The following is a 21,876-nucleotide window of genomic DNA, read 5'->3' as shown; positions in this document are numbered from 1 at the left end:
GGATTGTTACTGTCCAACTGTTACTGTCTAGATATTGAACTGTTACTGTCCGACCTCTCCTCATATTTTTAACTATATCTAGAGTTAAAGAACTCCATTTCAAGAGAGATTAGTCTCGTTGGAAAGCTAAGACACGAGGCTACAAGTTCTCTGAAGGAAGGAGAACCAAGTCCTGCCTCTAAGACAATCAAAATTGCTCATCAAGAAACAGTGGATTGTTACTGTCCAACTGTTACTGTCTTGATATTGAACTGTTACTGTCCGACCTCTCCTCAGATTTTTAACTATATCTAGAGTTATAGAACTCCATTTCAAGCAAGATTGGTTTCGTTGGAAAGCTAAGACACGAGGCTACAAGTTCTCTGAGGAAGGAGAACCAAGTTCTACCTCTAAGATAGTCAAAATTGCTTATTAATAAACCATACCTACTGCCCTACAGGTTTGTCATGACCCAATCTCGGTTGGTGACCCATAGCTGGAGTTCTACAGCTCCAAATTAAGCAAGACCAATTTTCTTAGTTATCTAACATCCAAAACTACAATTACTATGAAGAAACTTGATCCTAATTCCCTCATCCTCCTACTCGAATTCTCTCCAAAAATCAGGAGACAAATATGTCAAGATTCATCAACCTTTCCATTTACACACAACATCACAATTTAACCTTTTCTCTTTTATCTCAACCCCTAGCCATATCATATATCATTTAAGAGTGTCAAAAAAATATATTTTTAAGAGCCAATTTATCTTATTTATTTCAATCTTCCCTCTTAACGTCAAAATAAAACATTATTATCGATTTTACAAACTTTCCGAACAATATTCTTCTAAACACAATCATTGATAATAGTTTCAATCAACCATAAATAACAAATGAATAATATTCCAAACAATCGCTATAGTCAAGTTATAATGCATTATTATGAGTATAACATATCCAAATATCAACTTCATCAAATGGTGAAATTTCCAGAAATATGGGTTTAATCGAACTGACTTCAAACTTGCAAACCTACTGTTAGAGAAGCCCAACTTCTATACCGAGTGTTTGTTTCTGATCTCCACCATTCAAAATCTAGACAGCATCAGGAAGAACAACATATCCAAATTATAGCTTAATCCAACGGTGGCTAGAGGATAAAACAGTCAGCAAAGAAGATTGTCTAGAAGTGTATTTTCCTAGAACGTTTTCTCCCGCGATATCTCTCAAACGGGGACTGATATAGAAAATCCCTCTAGTGAAAATGTACACGACATAGAGGAGAACAACATATCCAATTATCATTTTGATTCAATGGTGGAAGGTGCAGTTATAGCTATCGGATGTTTTGTCATCAATATGTCTTCTCTCCAGCCTCTCTCTTACTCTTGCAAGTCACTCCAAGAGAGAAAATAGAATGATATTTATAGTTCTATCATCTTGTTAATTGCACATTTATTCCCACCCCTTTTTATCATTTGTACTTAAACTCTCAACCTTCTGTTATTTGAATATTGACCTCTATTGGTCTTACGTATTCATTTTGTCCTCACTAATATTTTTCTTTTCAACAATTTAGTACTATATTCACTTTTCATTTCATTAATTTCACTATTTTTATCTTGATTTAGGTTTCTTTAATTTAATTTAATTCATTTTACTATTGGTTAAATTTCTCATATTTTAATAACCCAGAAAAATTATAATCGGGATTTACACTACCATTATTGGAAGTGTTTGATGATATTCAAGCATATATACGTGGTCAATAGTTCTTGTTAATCTACTTCACCAGCTATGTCATAGATGCATGATGGGGCCAACAAGTTAGGGTTGTTTGTTGCTTTTAAATGTGGAATAATATAAATATTTGTGTTTTGACTTATCACATTTTATTTATTGTTATAACAATACATATTAGAAATTTTTTATTTGTTTGTATGTTTTGTTATATAGATATGGTTCTGAAAGCATATGCATGTTGGGTTTTCTCGAGTTAGAGGCAAGAAGATGATAGATCAAACTTTTGGGATACTACCTTAGTTTGGTAAGGCTGAGGGTGGGAGAATAAACAAATAATGTTCAGACATTTGATATTACTAACAATTTTTACTTATCGGTACGTATTAATCCTGTACAACACCTCAAGTTAATCTGGATAAATCGATTTTTTTATTTAAAGAAAACTTAAACAAAATTATTTTTATTAAAAAATATTTTTTTATTAACTGACAAATCACTAAATTGACTCATTAAATTGGACCTGATCATATATAAATTCTATTTATATTTTTTAGCATCCAAAATGATGGTGTAAAATTCAATTTTTTTATGAGAAATTGTCTTCAGAATTTGTAGTAATCGAGTAGTTGTTAATTCCACCATAACTGTGTGGAATGAGTTGGAAACGTGTTTCATGTAGTTTTGATATATGGCTATTTGTTTTTTTGCAATGATTTACACAGATGTGAACAACATGACAAATGACAGAATTGATTTTTCAATCTTTTTAAACAAAAGTAATGGAGTCGTGACCAATGCATCTGTAATTTGTTCCGGTGCCGCTGAGTTTTTTGTTGCAATGTGGACACCTCGGATACCACCACCCCTTGGACAAATCAAAGTCAGCTATTGATGCTCTGCGTGTGAATCTTGTGTCCTGGGAAAAGGGAAAGGGAAAAGGATCTTAGTCGAAGAACGGAGGCAGTGAATTTGAATAGAAGGAAGCATGGTTATGATCATTTAAAGCAGTAAAAAGATGTTAAGAACTTTTTGAATGAAAATGTCGAAGGTAAACCTTATGTTTATAGGGATTCATGCAAAGAATTTCTTTGATTGTCTTCCTATTTTCATTGATTTGTTCTTCAAGTGATAATACAGCATTTGAAGATGAAGGCAGCTGATGGATCTCATCAGGAAGATGGATAAAAATGGGAATATAGCATAATAAATACAGTAAGTTTTTCTTTAAAAAGAAGAGGCTCCTCTGTTAAAAGAAGGAAAGGAAGATGTAGTAATGCATGTATGCTAGCTATTCAGGATTGTAGTACCAAAGAGTAGCAGTTGTACTGTTTAGATTTGGCTGGCCTGTCAAGAAAAAGAAGGGAAAAGATACTGGAGAAAGTTACCGTCGAAGCAACTTGAAATGTCGGATAGACAACCTCGAAAACCTTTCTCAAGTTTTCGAAGCTCAAGCACCTTTGACATGGTTTAGGAGCATCCTAATAAAATATAGCTCTCCAGCAACAGGGTAAATATATGTTATGCGACAAAGGGAAAACCCTAACCCTTTTGATCTGGGCACCCACTCTTCCTGACCAACATCCCAAACATACTTATTGGAAAATTCAGAGTAATATAGCTTACATGCTTTTGTATCAATTTAGTTCTGTACAAACAACCACTGTGTAGGCATTGTTTTTTCAATACCTAGCCTTCTCAAAACTGAGGGGAGAGGCCGACTACCCGGAAAAACAATGTTTTGATGTTGTGGCTAATGCACCCGAAGCCATTGAACACAGGGAGACTTTGAACGAGTTGGAAATTGGAGATTTCGACTTTGAATGAATTGGAAATTGGAGCAGACGCCAAATTGCTTTGTAAGGACAGATGAAGCGACAGTTTAGATATGCTTTTATCTCATTTGTTGTTACATTCTCCAACAGATATCCTACACCTATCAGAACCTTTGCTGACATGATTGAAAAGATCCTTAACAAGCAAATTTCAATGTTTATGTGAGCGTTGTATCGTAACAACAATTCATGAATATTGCTCAGTTGAATCCCATCTTTAAGAATAAAGCTTTCACGTTGCTCTCGTCGCCTATAATAAACAAAGTCGCTATCATCAGAGACAGTTTGACTCTTAATTGTTTTTGGGAAACACTTTGTACATTTGCCATGTTCCATACACTGAGCTTTTGGATTTGCCAGACTGCAGGGACCATGCATCTTAAATCGCCGGGCAATATCATAACAGATTGGGTCCTTGTTTTTGTCAGGTATTTCAGGGGAAACAATCGAATCGACATCTTCCGCTATATGGCACTTGAAATCAGCAGCAAGCCATACCAACAGGTGGCTGTGTGGAAGACCTCTTTTCTGAAATTCAACAACGCACATCTGGCAAGATAGAGAACGCACCCAAATTCATGATTTCTTAAATCACCGAATAAAGGATGGTGTTAAAAAGGAAAGCAAAAGACTTTACAAATATTAGAGAATACCTGAAATTGTCCGACCAAATGACTTCCCTGATTTTATAAACAATAGCATATCAGTAAGTTTAGTTCCAAAAATGCATGTAATGATGTCTGACCTGTCTTCCTACTAGTAAGACCTTTTTTTCGAAGTTCCCTTCGAATCTCTAGCCAGTTAGCATAGCAAGTAAATGTAATGAAAAGATCAAGATTCTCATAAGTCCTGCATATAGGCATCTTGATAATTATTAATCGTATAATGTGGACTACCATTCAAAGAAGAGGGAACAATAACTTTTCTAGTTGCGTTCCCATCAACATCCCCCTTTAAAACAGCTTCATGAATGCCTTTATAGACTTCAGTTCTAAGATCATTTTGGTTAGCTCTGATGCAATCACGTTGCATCAACCAGAAATTGTTGGTGTAGCCACCTTTGATGATGATATTCTTGAACCCAACTATTTCATTAATGAGGGAAGCATAATAAGCTCTCATTGGGACTCTTAAGCGTTTCCTCAATGATTGTTGGTCATTGTTGGCAAACATAATATCGCACTGATATCCATATTTGCCATAGGGAAACAACAAAGGATATTGTAGAGACATAAACTTCGGATATAACTTTGAAATCCTTTGCAAAGAACCAGAACAACTTTCAATAATGATGTCATGTTTGGAACAAAAATCCCCAATATCTCCAACAACCAAGCCACTAACATCATTTGATGAAGGAGTATCATATTGCCGCAAATCACCATCTCTTTTCCCAAGCAAGCAAATTGTATAGCTAGGACATTCAGAATTTGCATTTCTTTGTTTTGCATTCCTAAACAACTTTACCAGCTCGTTTGTTCCATCAAGCATCTTCATAAGACCACAAACAATGTCTTCATTCAAAGACAACAGTGCATTATCTCTCATGAAAGGTAACCAACCACTGCTAGTGTCTCACTGTGCTATGCAAAGCAACTATTTGGCAGCCTTAACCCAGCATCTGACAGAAAAACAAGATTGAAGGCACCAAAAGCAGCCTTGCCTAAACAAATTTGGTGACCACTTAAAGGGCACGAGAAGAAAAGAAGTTGTGGGTTTCAATTTGAACCAAAAAAGAGAAAATGCATAAAGCGCAAAACCATTTTTCATTGCAAGTTTCTTTAACTACTCTCCCTCGGGTCAACATTGATACCCTCTCTTATACAACATTGAAACTTTCATAACCTAAGCTTCAAATAAACTCATATAACATACTGATTTTTAGTTTTTAATAACAGTAATCTTAAGCAAGTTAACATCACTGTCTGTGTTTCTGGTTATAACAGTAATCGCCCTGCTTTACTAAGGTTTGCTGTACTCAGTATATCCTCTACCACCAGCTCAGAGCATTGTCGCTACGGATTTGACTGTGGCTAGTGAGGGAAGTCCAGCTGAGATTCAATGTTTTTTTCCTTGCACAACAATTGTGTTAAGTATTAATGCCCAACCACTGGTAGTGTCTCACTGTGCTATGCAAAGCAACTATTTGGCAGCCTTAACCCAGCATCTGACAGAAAAACAAGATTGAAAGCACCAAAAGCAGCCTTGCCTAAACAAATTTGGTGACCACTTAAAGGGCAGAACACCGAAAATAGACAACTGAAAAAACTCCAATTCCTAGACTAACACAAACAGCATGATCCTAATGATCAATAGTGCAATGACACGCACACGATGACTTCGTTTAAAAACACAATAATGAACAGCCAACACACACCAGACAACCAACGCAGTCAAAACACCATTTTTAAACATAGACTGGTTCTTAAAAATGGGCCATAAGTGGACAGTGAGCACCCCAAGCAACCAATGCAATGAATCAAAAGCAACTCTGTTTTGACCCAGGAGGAAAGAAAACCTTGTTTTTTGGAAGCAACTAACATCCACCCAAAAAGACAGCAACACGTCAAAAAAGATTTCAGCAAGGCAAAAAAGGGCTGAAAAGCAATATACACAGACCTGGGGAAACAGAGATCCTCACAAACAGCAAGCCCAGCAAAGCAGCCTCCGTATGCAATAACCAAAATACCCAACAGAACAAACTGCAAAACAAACACATGAACAGCAGAACGTAAGCACTTAAGAATGAAAAACTCCAACAAAACAAACAGTAAAGAAGATTGCAAGCAGTGCAAAGAATCGCACAGTCGAAAGAAGGCAGCAAGCAAAGCAGGAGATATGGAGCCTTGAACATGTGGTAAAAAATCATGACCCACTGAGAAAAAAGAATATATACTCTCTCGCACGAAGTTGACCAGCCAACACAAAGGAAACGAATAAGCAAATATTAAAGAACAAATACAAAAACAAAAACCAAAGCAGCAATGTCGCAATCAAGCCCGGACAAAAATTGACCTCAAAAGCTTAGAAATGAACAATTGCAGTGACAATTAAAAAGCAAACTAAACCAGAAACGAAACATGGACTTATCTGGTAGCATCTCAAGGAGTCCACAAAACGGGAAGAGATGGAAGCCAGAAAGAAACCGAAACACGCCATTCCCAATCAACCAAACATCAAATCCAAGCAAACCAACCGCCACTCTCCCAACGACCAGCAAAAACCAGGCACCCTGCAAGTGAACGACATTGTATCTGTGGGGGCGTTGTTTTTTCTATTTGTAAGTCAGAAAGGTTGGGCTCTGCTCAACCCATTAAAGTTGGGTATAACAGGACCTAAGATTTTAATTTTTGTTTCTCTTTCATACTGTAAAGAGTTTCTTTATAAGTTAGAAAGGTTTCTTGGGTTGTAGCAGCTGGATTTAATAGCGTTGGTTCCTGTTGATACTAGAATTTAATAGTGTTGGGTCGTGCTCAACCTATTAGAGTTGGGAAGCAGGATCCAAAAACCAAGGGTGTTGTTTATTCCTGTTAAAAATTATTAGATCTGATTTGATAGTCAAACCCAACGCTCAAATCAGACCCAAAATACTTCTAAAAAATGCCATAGAGTCCACCAACGTTAATTTTTTAATTTTTTAAATAACTTTTGACAAGCCAAACCCAAAAAATTAGAAAATTTTTAATTTTTTTATTTACTTAAATTAATAGTATTTTTATATTTTTGTATTATTTTTTACATATATTTAAAAATATATATATTGAGATTGTGTCTTGAAAATTTTTAATTTTTTCTTTACTTTAAATTATTTTTTTTCTATGTTTTTTGTATTATTTTTTAAATGTTTTTTTAAAAAAAATATTTTGAGATTGTGTCTGACCGCTACGCGAGACCCAAGAAATTAAGAAATTTAAAAAATCTTAATTTTTTTTTTTAATTCAAATTAATATTTTTATATTATTTTTTAAAATATTATTTTTAAAAAAAATTATATTGAGATTGAGTCTGGCTGCACAATCAGACCCAAGGCGATTTGATCATGCTTTCTCTAGGACCGAACACTAATGAGTCAGGTAGGAGGACCCAACGTTGTTTGGTATGGCTTGTCAGTCAGACCCAAAATACTTCCAAAAAGTGCAAATAGTGTTGGGCCCTGCTTGCATCAAGACCCAACAGCGTTTGGGCCTCCTTCCCACCGGACCCAACAACATTGGGCCCTTCCTCTACCAGGATTTAATGCTTTAATATATTTTTTTCTTTTAAGATATATACAATTTCATTTTTTTTCCTCTTTAAATGTTTTTTCTTTTCTTTTAATGATTTTTTTCATACTGTAAAAACGAGATAAATTGATTTGAATTTTTTATATTGTACAAAAGTTGGGTGAGATAATTTTTTATTTGTTTCGGGTTGGGTTGAATTTTCTAATTAAAACATGTTTGATTTTGCGTTTCAAAAATTTTATGAAAACAATTTGACGAGTTTTAAGTTTTTTCTTTATTTCAAATTAATACTTTTATGTTTTTATATTATTTTTTGAATTTAAAAAAAAACATATATGGAGATTGTGTATGCCTGCAAAGTGAGACCTAGAAAATTTGAAAATTTTAAATTTTTTTGTTTACTTTAAAATATTTTAAAAAAAAAAATTTTAATGACATTATGTATAGCAGCGAAGCGAAAGCCATGAAATTTGAAAATTTTTAATTTTTTTCTTTACTTCAAAATAATCTTTTTTTTAATATATATTGACATTGTGTCTGGCTGCGAAGCGAGAGCCAGGAAATTTAAAAATTTTAATTTTTTTTCTTTACTTCAAAATATTTTTAAAAAATATATATATATTGACATTGTGTCTGTCTGCGAAGTGAAACACATAAAATTTTTGAAAATTTTAAATTTTTTTCTTTACTTCAAATTAATTTTTTTAAAAAATATATGTATTGACATTGTGTCTGGCTGCGAAGTGAGACCCAAGAAATTTGAAAATTTTAAATTTTTTTATCTACTTCAAATTAATATTCTTTTGATATTTTTGTATTATTTTTTAAAATATTACAGAACCCATCAGCGTTGGGTCCTGCCCCTAACAGGACCCAATGCTTTTAATTTTTTCTTCTTTTCTCTCGTGCAATCTTTTCCCCTACAGTAAAGAGAAAATAAATTGATGAGGGTTTTTATATTTTTTAAAAGTTGGGTGACCATAATTTTTTTTTTTCATTTGAGGTTGTATTGAATTTTCTTATTAAAGCATGTTTGTTTTTACGTTTCAAAAATTCTTTGAAAAAAATTTGAAAATTTTTAATTTTTTTGTTGAATATTATCATATTACAGTTGATAGAGTTCTCAATAATTTTTTTATTCATATCATCTACTTTATCTATTTGTATTATATAAGAGAATTTTTTAACAATAAAATTCATTAAAAAATAATTTATAAATATTATAATATAATATTATTTTGGGTAATCAATGTTTGATTGTCTTTAGATTTTTTATTCAGTGTTTTGAATTATATGTATTCTTAAATACATAAATAAATTATGTGTTGGGTTCTGCCCCTAGGAGGACCCATTAGAGTTGGGTCTTGTTAGAGCAGGACCCAAAATAGCTTTGGGTCCGACTGCACAACAAGACCCAATTAGTTTGGGTACCCAAAAGCACTAGGTTCGGACCCAATTCGCTTGGGTCCTGCCTCCGGACCCAATGCTCTTGGGTGCTGCGTCAGGACCCAATGCTCTTGAGTCGAGCGTCAGGACCTAAGGGTGATGGGTCCCAAGGTTCATGGGTCCTGCGTAAGGACTCATTTTGCTCGGGTCCTGCCTCCAGGCCCAATGCTCTTGGGTCCTACGTCAGGATCCAATTCTCTTGGTTGAGTGTCAAGACCCAAGGGTGATGGGTCATGCATGAGGACCCAAGGTTAATGGGTCTTGTGTCAGGACCCGTTTCGCTTGGGTCCTGCATCCATTCTCAATTCTCTTGGTTCTAGCGTCAGGATCCAATTCTCTTGGATCCAGCGTCAGGACTCAAGGTTAATGAGTCAGGCATCAGTACCCATTTCGCTTAGGTCCTGCCTCCATTCCCAATTCTCTTGGATCCTGCGTCAAGACCCAATTCTCTTGGGTCAAGCATCAGAACCCAAGGGTGATGGGTCATGCATTAAGAGCCAAGGTTCATGGGTCCTGCGTCAGGACCCATTTCGCTTGGGTACTGCCTCCGGACCCAATTTGTGTTATAAATATTGTTATTTTATTATAATTAAAAGTATTAATATAAAGAATTTTATTATTTTTATTATAAATATTATTTTTTTATTATCATTGATATTATTTATAAAATAATTAATAAATTTGAGAAAAACAATATTATCAATATTAAAAAATAACCTTAAATTTGATTTAAAGGGTAAAATTAAAAATTATTTTTGTTGTTGTTGTTGTCGTTAATAAATTTAAAAACAATACTATTATTACTATTGAAGAAAATCCAAAATTTCTTTTAAACGATTAAAAAATATAAGAATTTGTACAAACAATTTAAATATTATTATTTATATTATAAATATTATTGTTGGGTCTGGTGTTGCAGCCAGATTTAAAGCTCTTAGGCCCGGACCCAGCAGGACCCAATACATTAATTTTTTTGTTTTTTCTTATTTAATTTTTTTCCTACGGTAAAGAGAAAATAAATTGATAGAAGTTTTTTTATATTCTACAAAAGTTGGGTGATGATAATTTTTTGTTATGGTAATTTTTTTTCATTTCAGATTGGGTTGAATTTCATTATTAAAGCATGTTTGTTTTTGCGATTCAAAAATGCTTTATAAAAAATAGAAATTTTTTTATTTTTTTCTTTATTTCAAATTAATATTTTTATTTTTTTCCCCTCTTGAATTTTTTTCCTTTTCTCTTATGTAATATTGTTTTCATACCGTAAAGAGAAAAAATTGATGGGACTTTTTTTATATTGTATAAAAGTTGGGTGATGATAATTTTTTTTCATTTAAGGTTGCGTTGAATTTTCTTATTAAAACATGTTTGTTTTTTTGTTTCAAAAATACTTGCACATTAACAATGATGGCGAATATAGTATATGCATAATCTATTTCAATAAAAAATAAAGAAATAACAAAAAACAAGTTTCCCCACCTATTGAAGGATTATGTTATCTTTAATGGACATAAAAGGGGAATTCATTTAGTAATATTATTTAAAAAAAATTATTGGTAATTATAGTGTGTTATCTTTGATTGATTTAGATTAGACTAAATGATTTATATATTTTAACAAACTTTATTAATACTTTAAAAACAATTCAATAGTGGCATAAAAATTTTATATGAGTATATTCTTGATACATGTCTCACATATAATCGCAATGAATTCTTTAAAATAAAAACATTCAGAAAAATTATAATTCTAATATTATCATATTAAAGTTGATGGAGCTCTAAATAAATTTTTTATTCACGTCATATACTTTATATATTTGTATTATATAAAAGAATTTTTGAACAATCGAATCTTACAAAATAATTCATAAATATTATAATATAATATTATTTTGGATAATATTATAAGGATAGTGGGTCTGGATAGTATTATAAAGTTTTATCCATGTTCAACTTTTTTAGATTTTTTAATTTAATAGTTTTGAATTATATATTGCTAGCAGGACCCACCATTGTTGGATCCTAGTGGAAGCAAGACCCAACTTTAGTGGATCCTGCTTGAGTTGGCCCCACCATTGTTGGGCACCCAATCCCACTAGCATCGGGTTGGGCGGCGAAGCCAAGCCCAATAAACTTGAGTCTTGGCATAATTTAGGCCCAACACTACTAGCCAGCAGGACCTAACATCATTAAGTCATGCTTGTCAGAAGGACCCAGCATCATTAGATCATGATTGTCAAAATGACTGAGTAGTGTTGATCCAAAATAATATTATATTATAGTATTGATGAATTGCTTTTGAATGGACCCAACAAGACCTAATAGTTTTGGGTATGGCCACAACAGGATCCATTAGCATTGGGTCCGGTTGCCCAGCAGAACCCAACAGCTTTGGGTCCAACTGTCAAGCCTAATTCTTTTAGGTTTGGCTTCACTATACTCTTTATTTTTTTTTACATTTAAAAAAAATATTTATTGACCCACTACAGAGCGCAAGTCAATATGCTAGTAATGAACTATATAGTGTAAAATACAATGGAATGGAATTTAATATAAATGGTCCATAACATCTTTTTGATTGTAAGACTTTTCATGGTGTAATGTAGTCTTTCATAATTTTTCATTTTAGTCCTTATAGTTTTTTAAAAAAATCAAATTAGCCTTATATTTTATTTTATTTACAATTTGATCCTTATTTGGAGTTTTTTTTCCTTGATTTTTTCTTTAAATACATTCTAGTTCTTATTAGCTTTTCGGCCCGCGCTACGTTACAATTAGTTCATTGTTTTCAACTTAAAAAAAATGTTCCAATGTTAGGAAGTCAAAAAATTGATTCATATTGGCCAAAACACTTTTAAAATAATTAAATGGTGACATATTGGATGACATATATTTTTAAAAAAATATATTGAGATAGCAGCACATTAGATTGACCTAAGTTAACAATAGTTAACATGTGAAACACACAATATAGGGTGTGCAATTGTGATAAAATCATGGGACCCACATTGAAAAAAAAATTAAAACCCAATTATAATGAACTAAATATCAAAGGCTAAAAACAAGGAAAAACAAATTTAAAAAGGACAAAAAAATATAACCTAGGTAAACTTATATCAACGATTGGGGCAACGTCGTGGGCCAGATCAAATTTTTCCAAATATAAGAAGAACAAAATTAAGATAATGCTAAAAAATTTTAAAAAGTAAAATATATTCGAGAATCGGTTCATTGAGTCAATTAAATGAGTTCAGTTAAATTAATAACATAAAAAAAAAAACAACTCTAATTTAATAACATTAAAAACCAAGTAAATCCGAGCGAATCTTCTAAGTTTGGGTTAATCATTCAAAATCATAACATGTGAAATCTTAAACTTGAACTCAATTGAGAAGTCTAATTCCCAACAAAAATTAAAAAAAAAAAACAATGTTAACTAATTTTTAAACATAAGATAGAGATCATGAATGAGTATACTAGTATTTTTTATACATGCGTTGTATGTGTATGTGTGATAATAAAAGTTCTATAAAAATATTAAAATTAATTCTAAAAAAATGAAAGAAAATCAAGAGTTTAAAATCCATAAAATACCATGTAGTAATAAAATTTTAATAAAACCATCTAAATATAACTCAAATACATAAGGTGTAAATATGAATAGAAATTTTATTCGAGACTCCACTAAATTTTAACATCACTATATTAACATTATATTTTTCATTTACAAATCCTTTTATTTTGAAGATATAGACACGGATAAGAAATTTATCCTATCTTTTATGAGTCCTTTGTCAAAAAGCATAAACATTTTCCTTTAAAAGATTCAAATATAACTTCAAAAAATAAACAAGGGTCTCCTATAAAAAAAAATTAATAATAACAAAGGTTCAATTATAATTTTTTTAATCTTTTGTATAGGTAAAAAAAAAAATTCAAAAAAATTTATTTTTTATTTTCAAATAATATTTCTAATATATTTAGTCCTACATGGATTTTTTTTTTTTTACTCAATCAATTTAATATGTATTTATTTTTATTATTGTTTAATTGAATAAAAAAATTTAACAAACATAACCAGTAAATATCTCATGAAACGAAATATCTTGATTTTTTCTAAAAATTTTTTAGTTATTGTTTAAACTTTTTTATTTTCTACAAAACACATCTAAAAAGTTTAAAATAAAATACATGGCCCACGGGACCGCATAACTATACAGAGTACAAGTCTTCTTAATTTTAGCATGTAGCAAGACAGTATAATTAGAATTTACAAATAAATTCCTCTCAATATATATATATATATATGAAAATTCTTAAATTTCAAAAGTATTTTGGTCAAATCAAATTTTTTGACAGAGCTTGTATTTTTATATATAATGTTATCAATCATCACTAGTGATGTTTAATAACATAGCTATATATTTTTAATATTTTAAACAAGGCAAAAAAAATAAGATGATAACAAGTACAAGAGATTCTTTGGATAAGCTTTTGAGGCTATGATTTACAGGAAACAATAATTTTTAAGAAGGTGAATTTTTTTCTTTTTAATATGAAAAAAACCAAGTCATGTCAGGTACAAGTACCCGACGGATAGAGAAAGACCTTCACTTATCCCAACCTGACTATCGGAATCGGGTGATGGATACAGATAATGCAGGTGCGGTCACCCTTCCATCTCTGCTTGTGATGAAAGCTGTATAATTCTAAGAATATTTGTTTATTTTCTGAAAAATCAAGTCCGAGCAATACAATCAGTTTCAGCAAAAAAAAAAAAAAATATATATATATATATATATAACAAAACGAAAAATGAAACCCTAATTAACAAAAGTTTCAAAACATGAGATGAATAATAAGACCGTTCTGATGTGATCACACCACCTTCATTGATGGTGGCATAAGAAGAAGAAGAAGAAGAATCTCCCTAGTTATTTATTTATACAATCATTATCATTGCAAAATATGATAATATATGGGCTTGGGGTTGCAAGCTGTTGTCAGTACAAGGAAACAGAAGATACAGGATTATTTGATATTTGCCTACAAAGAATTCTCATGCAACTGACAAAAACCTAAAGTTACCTCCAACTCATGTGAATGCCATGAATCTATCTTGATGCGTCCATCCGCGATGTCGATATCAGTGTACAGAGCCAGCAATCAGGAGGGGGCATTATAATCTGGAGACTTATTGAACATCTAATATCTGTCTGTCAAGCACCTGCGTATAGATACTGCAAGTTTGCTAACCTTTCGCGGGTGGAGAAGAAGGGCGCATACTGCAAAACATACGGCAATAATAGCAATTACAAACACTGAAGGCCGATACTTCAAGACTCTGTTAGAGAAAACGAGACCACATGATTTCTTTGGCCTCTCGTCTCTGTTGAAAAGGGGAACCTCCTCGCTTTTAACAATACATTTGGAGTTTGCCATCACTCCCAAACCTCCATCTGGTCTTTGCTCCAAGCCCTGCAAATAAAGAGTATTCATATCAGCCTTCAAGAGACTAAAAAGGCGTACAATCAAACAAAGTGAGACAAAGACCTCATCTCCTATTCATAAGTTTTCAAAACATGGTAGGCAGATACAACAACGCATTGAACAACGGCTGCACAATGACAAATTATCAAAAAAAAAAAAAAAACATCAAACTTTATTGGGGTTGCAGATGCAACTGCACTTGGAAAAAACATGTCCTCGGTATTTTTCTCAAACTACTTCGAAGTTTGGAGTTTTTTATACTTTGGGGACTCAAAAGGTCAATGCAGCTCAAAAGCATGTTATAACTTATGAGCAGCTTTTACAGGACACCATTGCCAAACTATTCAGAACAAGTTGATTCAAATAAGAAAATGAGATTCAAAATTGCAAAGAAAAAATCACTGCAATGAACTTTAAGATAATAACTCACAGTGATATGATGCATTTTTTGGAACTTGCAGGAGTCAAAGCTCAGAAATTAACCAAAATTTCTTTGGCCCCTTGCTCTATGTGAAGACAATTTTACTGGTTTGTTTCTTAAATTCAATATAACAAGTTATCAACCAACAACCCCACAAAAAGAAAACAAAAGGCAGTCAATGAAATAAGAAATCCATGTAAAACTCCATAAGCTTTTGATCCTAAATGACAAAACCAAACACATTGCTAAAAACCTTGAAGAGATGAACATTGATATTCTTACCTCACTGGAGATAACAACTGCTGGCTTGTTGCTTACACAGCAGCTTCCTGAAACGCAATACTCCTGTCCAGGACATTCCAAGTGATGCTTCAAAACTTCACTTCTCTTTTTTTTATGAAGAATATTGCTTGCGTACTCCATGTAACTCTGTAATAGCCTCATATTAGTGTCACTAGTGTCATCAAACATACCATTGACCTCCCTTTTGTCCATCATGATCTCCAGGTTTTTTAATATCCTATCCAAAATGATGATTGATTCATGATGTAACAAGAAACTCAACAAAGAATTGAATCTTCGAATCTGAAAAGAAGTTATTGTTTGTTGAAAATTTTCTGCTGAAGGCTCCTTTAGTAACCAAGCTATGTCCGTGCTAAACTCTGAAAAAGCTGTTTGTCTCATTGCAGAAACCTCACACTCTGAGCCAAAAATCAATGAATGGGATACATCAAATCTCTGCTGAATTATTTTCATTTCAGAACAAACATCTCTGTCCCCAATAAGCACAGGAATAAAATTTGATAAGCCACTCTCATTCTCAACCTGCAGAGCATATTTGTAGTGAAAAACCATTTCCAAAATGCTCAGAATGACCTGTATAACTAGAAATATACTGTTTAAACAAAATAGGTTACACCTAGTTTCAGGCTCAGGAAATCAAAACTAAGCACCAATGATACGACCAGTAACCAGGTGATAGAACAAGATAACATGATGCAGCAACCTAGTCCCAAGACCAGAACAATCCTCATCGCCAGCCTAGTCACAAGACCAGCCATATAAAATAGCTGCAAAGAGTTTCCATGAACACAGAAGGATTTTGGTGGTGAGGTTAAGAATTCTTGCACAAGAGACCAGTTTGGCATCGGACTCACAGCAATGCATATGCAAAGTTCCCAAGTTGTTAACCCCGTGTCCCACATTTTTGTTTTTTGGGAATACAAAGTTTTTTCACTCACATAAAGATTTAAATTTGAATTTATTGCCCTTAAAAAAATGCCACATCAGACTGTAACAAATGGGTGGTAGAAATTATATATTTACCAAGAATATAAACCAATTTGGACAGCAGAACAACCAAACAAAGCATGATCCGTACCTCAATAAATAAAGGACCTAAGAGATTAGGTTCAATACAATGGGTAAGTATTTTGTACAGCTGATGGTGAAGACCTGAACCTCCTTTGGTATGAACTTGTGGTAATGCAACACAATAATCATGCGCAAGATACTTCCCAGCAAAAGATACCAGAAACCTGCCATCAAAATCATCTTTATCGGGACATAAATATGGAACTTGGCAGGAAAAAAATTCATAACATGTATTAGAATGCAAACGAAACGGAATAAAAAAAAAATACTTATTTAGAGTTATAGCAAGTATATAAATATCGACAACAAATAGTTTAAAAACAGATATCCTTCACCTTGTGAGTCAAACTGCATTAGATTCAGGCACACTTGGCGTTAGTCTATTAAGATATCAAAGGGTGAAGGTACACCAAAAACAGAAATATCTCTTATCAATTATTTGGTTTACAAATGGCTTCTTTTCCACTATAGTTTGTGGGTTGATGTCACCTTCTTAATACTAGTACAGATGCTCAAGGGAACTCCAGCATGCAACTTATATGTTATTGGCTTGGAGCTGAGCAGCAAGGCTAATATTATCACGCAGAGAAATATAGAAAAAACAAAGCCTGATATATGATAATGAATTTCCAGCATAGAGCAACCAGAAAGTCAAAAACCAATAAGAAGACATTCCTCTGTCAACTGCAGAAGAAAATGAGATGCAGTTGCCAAGGACTATTTAGGAGGGGGGGGGGATGCATCCTCTACAAATGAGCTCTGCCAGAATAGTAAATAGTTTGATGCCAGAGAAAATGTTGCAGCTTTTTTTAGTTCTGCTAGCATCATCTGCATACAACAGAGATGCTGCAAGTGATAAAAACTTCTTCCTGGCTGCCTCGTGAAACAAAATAAGCATCTAAGGTGTTCATATAAGGGAGCTGATTTCATCCTTAAATCAACAAATCAATTACTATTTATAATGAAAATGGTTCATAGCCAGAAGGTTCTCTACCATGCTAGGGGAGATCTAACTTGTTATACACTAATTGAGGTTGGAGTAGATAGAATCAAGTATGAGGAACTAACTACAAGTGCTCATAAACAATGATTTCCAGCCTCAAGGCAACTTTTCCTACAGATTAAAAATGAGGCTGATAGGCAACAATCACTTGTAAGTACGAAACACACTTAGAAGTCAATTCAAAATGCAACAAATTATTATAACACATTGCATATAATCCCTTGAAGAGCCTCATTCAATTAGCATCTTTCCATGTATTGGCAATCAAAGATGAAAAAGAAAAAATTATGTTTCTACCAAAATGGTACTTGGAAGATGCTAAAAACCAATCGATTGTACAAACAAATCCTTACCGAAATTTGGGCTGCAACAAATTACTTCCACAAACAACAAACTCCATGGGCTTTCCAGCCTCAAAACATGTAGGATGAACATAGTGAAGTCTTGGGGCATGCCCTTTCACATTGACTTTCATCACGGAATGTCCATCTAGGTCAATAGAATGTTCAGTGATTAAACAATGGAATTAACAAATAATTGAAAAGGAATAATGAACAGAACCATTTAAGAGGGGACTTTCAGTTAATCGTGGTTGGTTATTTGAATTAGTTTTGTTCTTGCATACTTTATGTACAATAAACTGCTGTAATACATAAACATTAAGAAAGAAACAATTATCATACCTTTTGTGACATTGAAGATCATGTTATTAAGATAAACACGCATTCGACCCTTTTTAGACAGCATTTTTCCACTACCAAGAAGGTCATTCAAATATGATGCAGGATCTTCAAGTAACTGTTTCATACAGGAAAAGATTGAAATTAAAATATTGTGTAGAATTAAATAAAACTAACTAACATTTATTGGATAAAGAAAGGAGAGAGAGAGAGAGAGAGAGAGAGAGAGAGAGAGAGAGTATGAGATAATATTCATGACAGTCTAGAAATTTTAAACTAAAATATTTACTTGATGGTATTAATGGTATCTGCAATTATGCACATCTATGGGTATGAAAACAAATGAATGCTTTCAATTCCTGGCCTTGAGATTTCAGTATGAACATACATATCTGCTAAGACATTTGTGCATTCACAGAAATCCAAATAACAAATTGAGAGACCTGTAGTTTTGTTGATTCACTAATTGGAGGTCTTGAAATGAAACCTAAAATGAAGTGGGGTAATCAAACATTATTTGTAGATCTAGATATAACAAAGAGCGTGCATATGCACTATTGTAGATGGCATCTTGTCAAAAACTCTAAATTCATCTAAAGATTATATTAGATAGCATCTAATATATTACCTTCACCCACATAAATGTTGGCATTGCTAGAAATGCAGTCAGGATTGTACATCCCGGCCGAATATATCCCTCTAACTCCACAGGCATACTGGCCAACCATTGGAATATCTGTAAATACAGTTACCACCTGTCAACCAATCCCTGATATCCTTAACTGTATATAAATTAATTATCATTCAAATACTAAACTGTAATATAATTCTTTAAAATACTTGATGTCGAAGCCTTCTAGGGAATTCTGCCGGATTCCAATCATAAAGCTTGAATGAGATCCGACCTGTCGGGCACTACAAGAAAAAATCCAGATCAGTTTATATCAACTACAACTCCACAAATTTAATAATAATAACAATAATAAAAAAAGAAAAGAAAACAAGAAACGAACAAAATCAAGCATGCAAAAACACGGAATCCACAAAATAATAGAGACCAACCACGGATGAGTAAGCACTCTTGTTGTCACAAATTGAAGGAGAAAATGGAAGTTTGGAATCATCTTTCCCACAATCCATTCGCGTGTCCCCGGAAGCCGTGAAAGAGACTCCACTATCACTATTAACATTTTGAGAAATAGGATCAGAGTTCAAGGCTGAAATGTGTCCATCTTCAGACTCAACCAACCCTTCTTTCTCCACCATCTGACTACTGGACCACAAACCATCTGCACCACATAGAATACATCAGGCCGCACACGAAATGCCACACTTGGTTCATTTAGAAATTGGAAATGGAACATGAATCTCTTTCCAATCCTTGACTAAAAATCTTTTGCTTCGGCACATAACAGGGATTTAAATTCCGTATAAAATGGGATACTGTAGTATAAATGTGATAGATTATTCCCGTTCTTCGGTAAAAATAACATATATATATATATATATATAAAAAGAAAAACCTTTGCCAGCTTCAGCATCACAAGTAGTATCTTCAGTTAGCAAATCCCCATGAACTTCCTTATCACCTGCACTGCCCTTACTAGAATCAGCTGGCTTCCTTCTCCTTCTATTATTATGCCTCTCTAATTTCCTTCTACAACTCCTTTTCCCTTCGTCAAAATCCGATAACACATGAAACCTGCCATCAAATGTCATACAATAAGAACTCGATTTTTTAATAAGGCACAGGAATTTGATATCAAAAAACACTAACTTGCCACACTGTTGACAGTATCTTTTAGTTTCCCCATCAAGTACAACAGCAGTAGCATTAGCACACCCTAAACAGACCCTGTGTCTTCTATGATACCCTTTAAGTTCACTAATATCCGCTTCACAACTCGGTACTTGACACCTAGCAATACTCGACCCGGCACGAGCAACCCTCACCCGTTTTTTTCCAGGTAGAGCAGCCTCTTCCTCTAGTAATAATTCATCCATCTCCGGACACGCACACGGTACTATACCCGCCAGAAAATTGGAGCAAGTCAACCTCGGGTCTCGCTTCCTTACCCGATCAGAAACAGGAGCTTCAAGCTGTTGAGACTCGACTTCAGGCGTTGGGTTGTCAATAGGTTGTGTGACGTCAACAACTGTATCGAAAGAGAGAGGGAATTGATCGTCCACGGTGAAGTCCAGGAGATCGCCCCAGTCCCATTCGGTGGTGACCGGAGGAAGGTGGATTTCCATGTCGCCGTCGTGTTGTGGTGGTGGGGGAGGAGGAGGAGAGGAGGAGGAGGAGGTCTCCATGATTAGAGGAGGAAATAAAGATGACAAAACCCTAAGCTTTTGGAATTGGGGGTTTTTATTGTCGCGGAGGAGACGGGAAAGGAGGGGTCTGGTGGTTGGGTTATGGCTGGGTAGGTGGTGAATCGAAGTCGTTGAAGAGGTTTGTCTTATTATTAGAGACTAGAGAGAGAAGTGAGGTTATGGTGGCGACATGGAATGGAGATTGTCGTCAGCAAATTTACGCTACATTTCGTGGCACGCGCTGTTGAATATGATTTGTAAACAGCTACGATACAGCTAAATTAAATGAAATCATCTTCTAAAAAAATAAAAAAAAGTATATTGAGCGTTACCCTTATAGATAAATGTCGTCTGGCTTGTGTTTAAAAAAGCAATTTTGGAAAATTGAAATTAGTGCGTGTAACGCTGTTTTAAAAGATAAAAGGTCGATATGGGATTTTATTAAATGATATCTAGACCGGTTTGGTTTAAAATATAAAAAAGTAATTTAGTTAATTTGATTTTAAAATTATATTAAATTAAATTTATCAATATGTTGATTAAAAAAATTATTAAAACAATATTATTCTGATTTTTTTCTAAAAATATTTATAATCAATCCTCATAATTTATAATTCAAGTCTTTTCTTACGTCGGAATTAAAACTATATATAAAGTCCAAAACGAATATTTTAACGAGCTTGCAATAATGAGAATTGTTTAATTAGTTAATGAAGCAATGAAATAATTAAAAATTAATATTTTACAGCTCTTTTTTTTCTTGATGGCATTGGAATAATCTTTTTATATTTAAATCCCAAGGAGATGTGATGATATGATTTGAAAATTCTAGATTTTAAAGGTTTTTAACAACAACAACAACATTAACTGTCTGGGAGTGTGATTATGGTTACTTTTCAAAGTGTTTTTCGTGCTGAAATGCATCAAAATGATATTTTTTATTTTTAAAAAATTATTTTTGAGATTAGCGCATCAAAACGATCCAAAACATACAAAAAAATTTAATTTTTAACGAAAAAAATATTTTTTTTTGAAACACGAGTACAACCGTGTTTTCAAACGCTCACTTTAATTGTTGAAAGGTTAATTTAAGTCCTTGATCATACTTATTTGAACAAATTCAACTCATGGATATAGTATTTAAAAAATTGCAATTATAAACTTATACAAAAACATTGTTTTTCCTTTTATCACTTGCCTTGTACAATGAATTATCTCATCACTAAAGTTAAAAATATGGTAACAAGTATTTGTTGAACCTAATTTAGTATATAAGATAATGAAACAATCAATAAAACTCTCCTAAAATTATTAAAAGGATGTCTAGAAACAATTCTAAACTATTTAATTTAAATTCAAGTTGAATTC

The 21,876-nt window shown here is 33.2% G+C and overlaps 2 protein-coding genes across 12 annotated transcripts; both read right to left on the bottom strand.

The window, feature by feature from the left end:
- Window positions 1-2,330: 2,330 nt before the first annotated feature.
- Window positions 2,331-6,955, bottom strand: LOC18102308 (uncharacterized). Of its 9 annotated transcripts, none has more exons than XR_008060202.1 (4): window positions 6,362-6,949; window positions 6,176-6,258; window positions 3,348-5,628; window positions 2,367-2,640 (listed from the first exon to the last, which is right to left on the bottom strand). XR_008060202.1 is itself a non-coding variant. In XM_052456026.1 (2 exons), exon 2 carries the CDS (start codon window positions 5,102-5,104, stop codon window positions 4,397-4,399), a length of 708 nt encoding a protein of 235 aa, XP_052311986.1. In that variant the 5' UTR covers window positions 5,105-5,177; window positions 6,176-6,939; the 3' UTR covers window positions 3,574-4,396. The 9 variants fall into 9 exon arrangements, 1 of the variants encoding a protein (XP_052311986.1); XR_008060200.1 differs by having other exon boundaries at window positions 2,368-2,640; window positions 3,348-5,723; XR_008060201.1 differs by having other exon boundaries at window positions 2,331-2,640; window positions 3,348-3,806; window positions 3,895-6,955.
- Window positions 6,956-14,144: 7,189 nt separating this feature from the next.
- LOC7475943 (squamosa promoter-binding-like protein 7) lies at window positions 14,145-20,698 on the bottom strand. Of its 3 annotated transcripts, XR_008060347.1 has the most exons (11): window positions 19,973-20,698; window positions 19,719-19,897; window positions 19,258-19,484; window positions 19,036-19,110; window positions 18,824-18,931; window positions 18,199-18,313; window positions 17,869-18,004; window positions 16,520-16,676; window positions 15,421-15,963; window positions 15,148-15,253; window positions 14,608-14,705 (listed from the first exon to the last, which is right to left on the bottom strand). XR_008060347.1 is itself a non-coding variant. In XM_052456464.1 (10 exons), exons 1-10 carry the CDS (start codon window positions 20,506-20,508, stop codon window positions 14,433-14,435), a joined length of 2,268 nt encoding a protein of 755 aa, XP_052312424.1. In that variant the 5' UTR covers window positions 20,509-20,698; the 3' UTR covers window positions 14,145-14,432. The 3 variants fall into 3 exon arrangements, 2 of the variants coding, with proteins under 2 accessions (XP_052312424.1, XP_024466516.2); XM_052456464.1 differs by lacking the exon at window positions 15,148-15,253 and having other exon boundaries at window positions 14,145-14,705; window positions 19,800-19,897; XM_024610748.2 differs by lacking the exon at window positions 15,148-15,253 and having other exon boundaries at window positions 14,145-14,705; window positions 19,973-20,695.
- Window positions 20,699-21,876: the final 1,178 nt, after the last annotated feature.

This window comes from Populus trichocarpa, chromosome 10 (genome assembly GCF_000002775.5).
Source record: "Populus trichocarpa isolate Nisqually-1 chromosome 10, P.trichocarpa_v4.1, whole genome shotgun sequence".
NCBI lineage: Eukaryota > Viridiplantae > Streptophyta > Magnoliopsida > Malpighiales > Salicaceae > Populus > Populus trichocarpa.
This window is presented reverse-complemented; position numbering and strand designations above follow the sequence as displayed.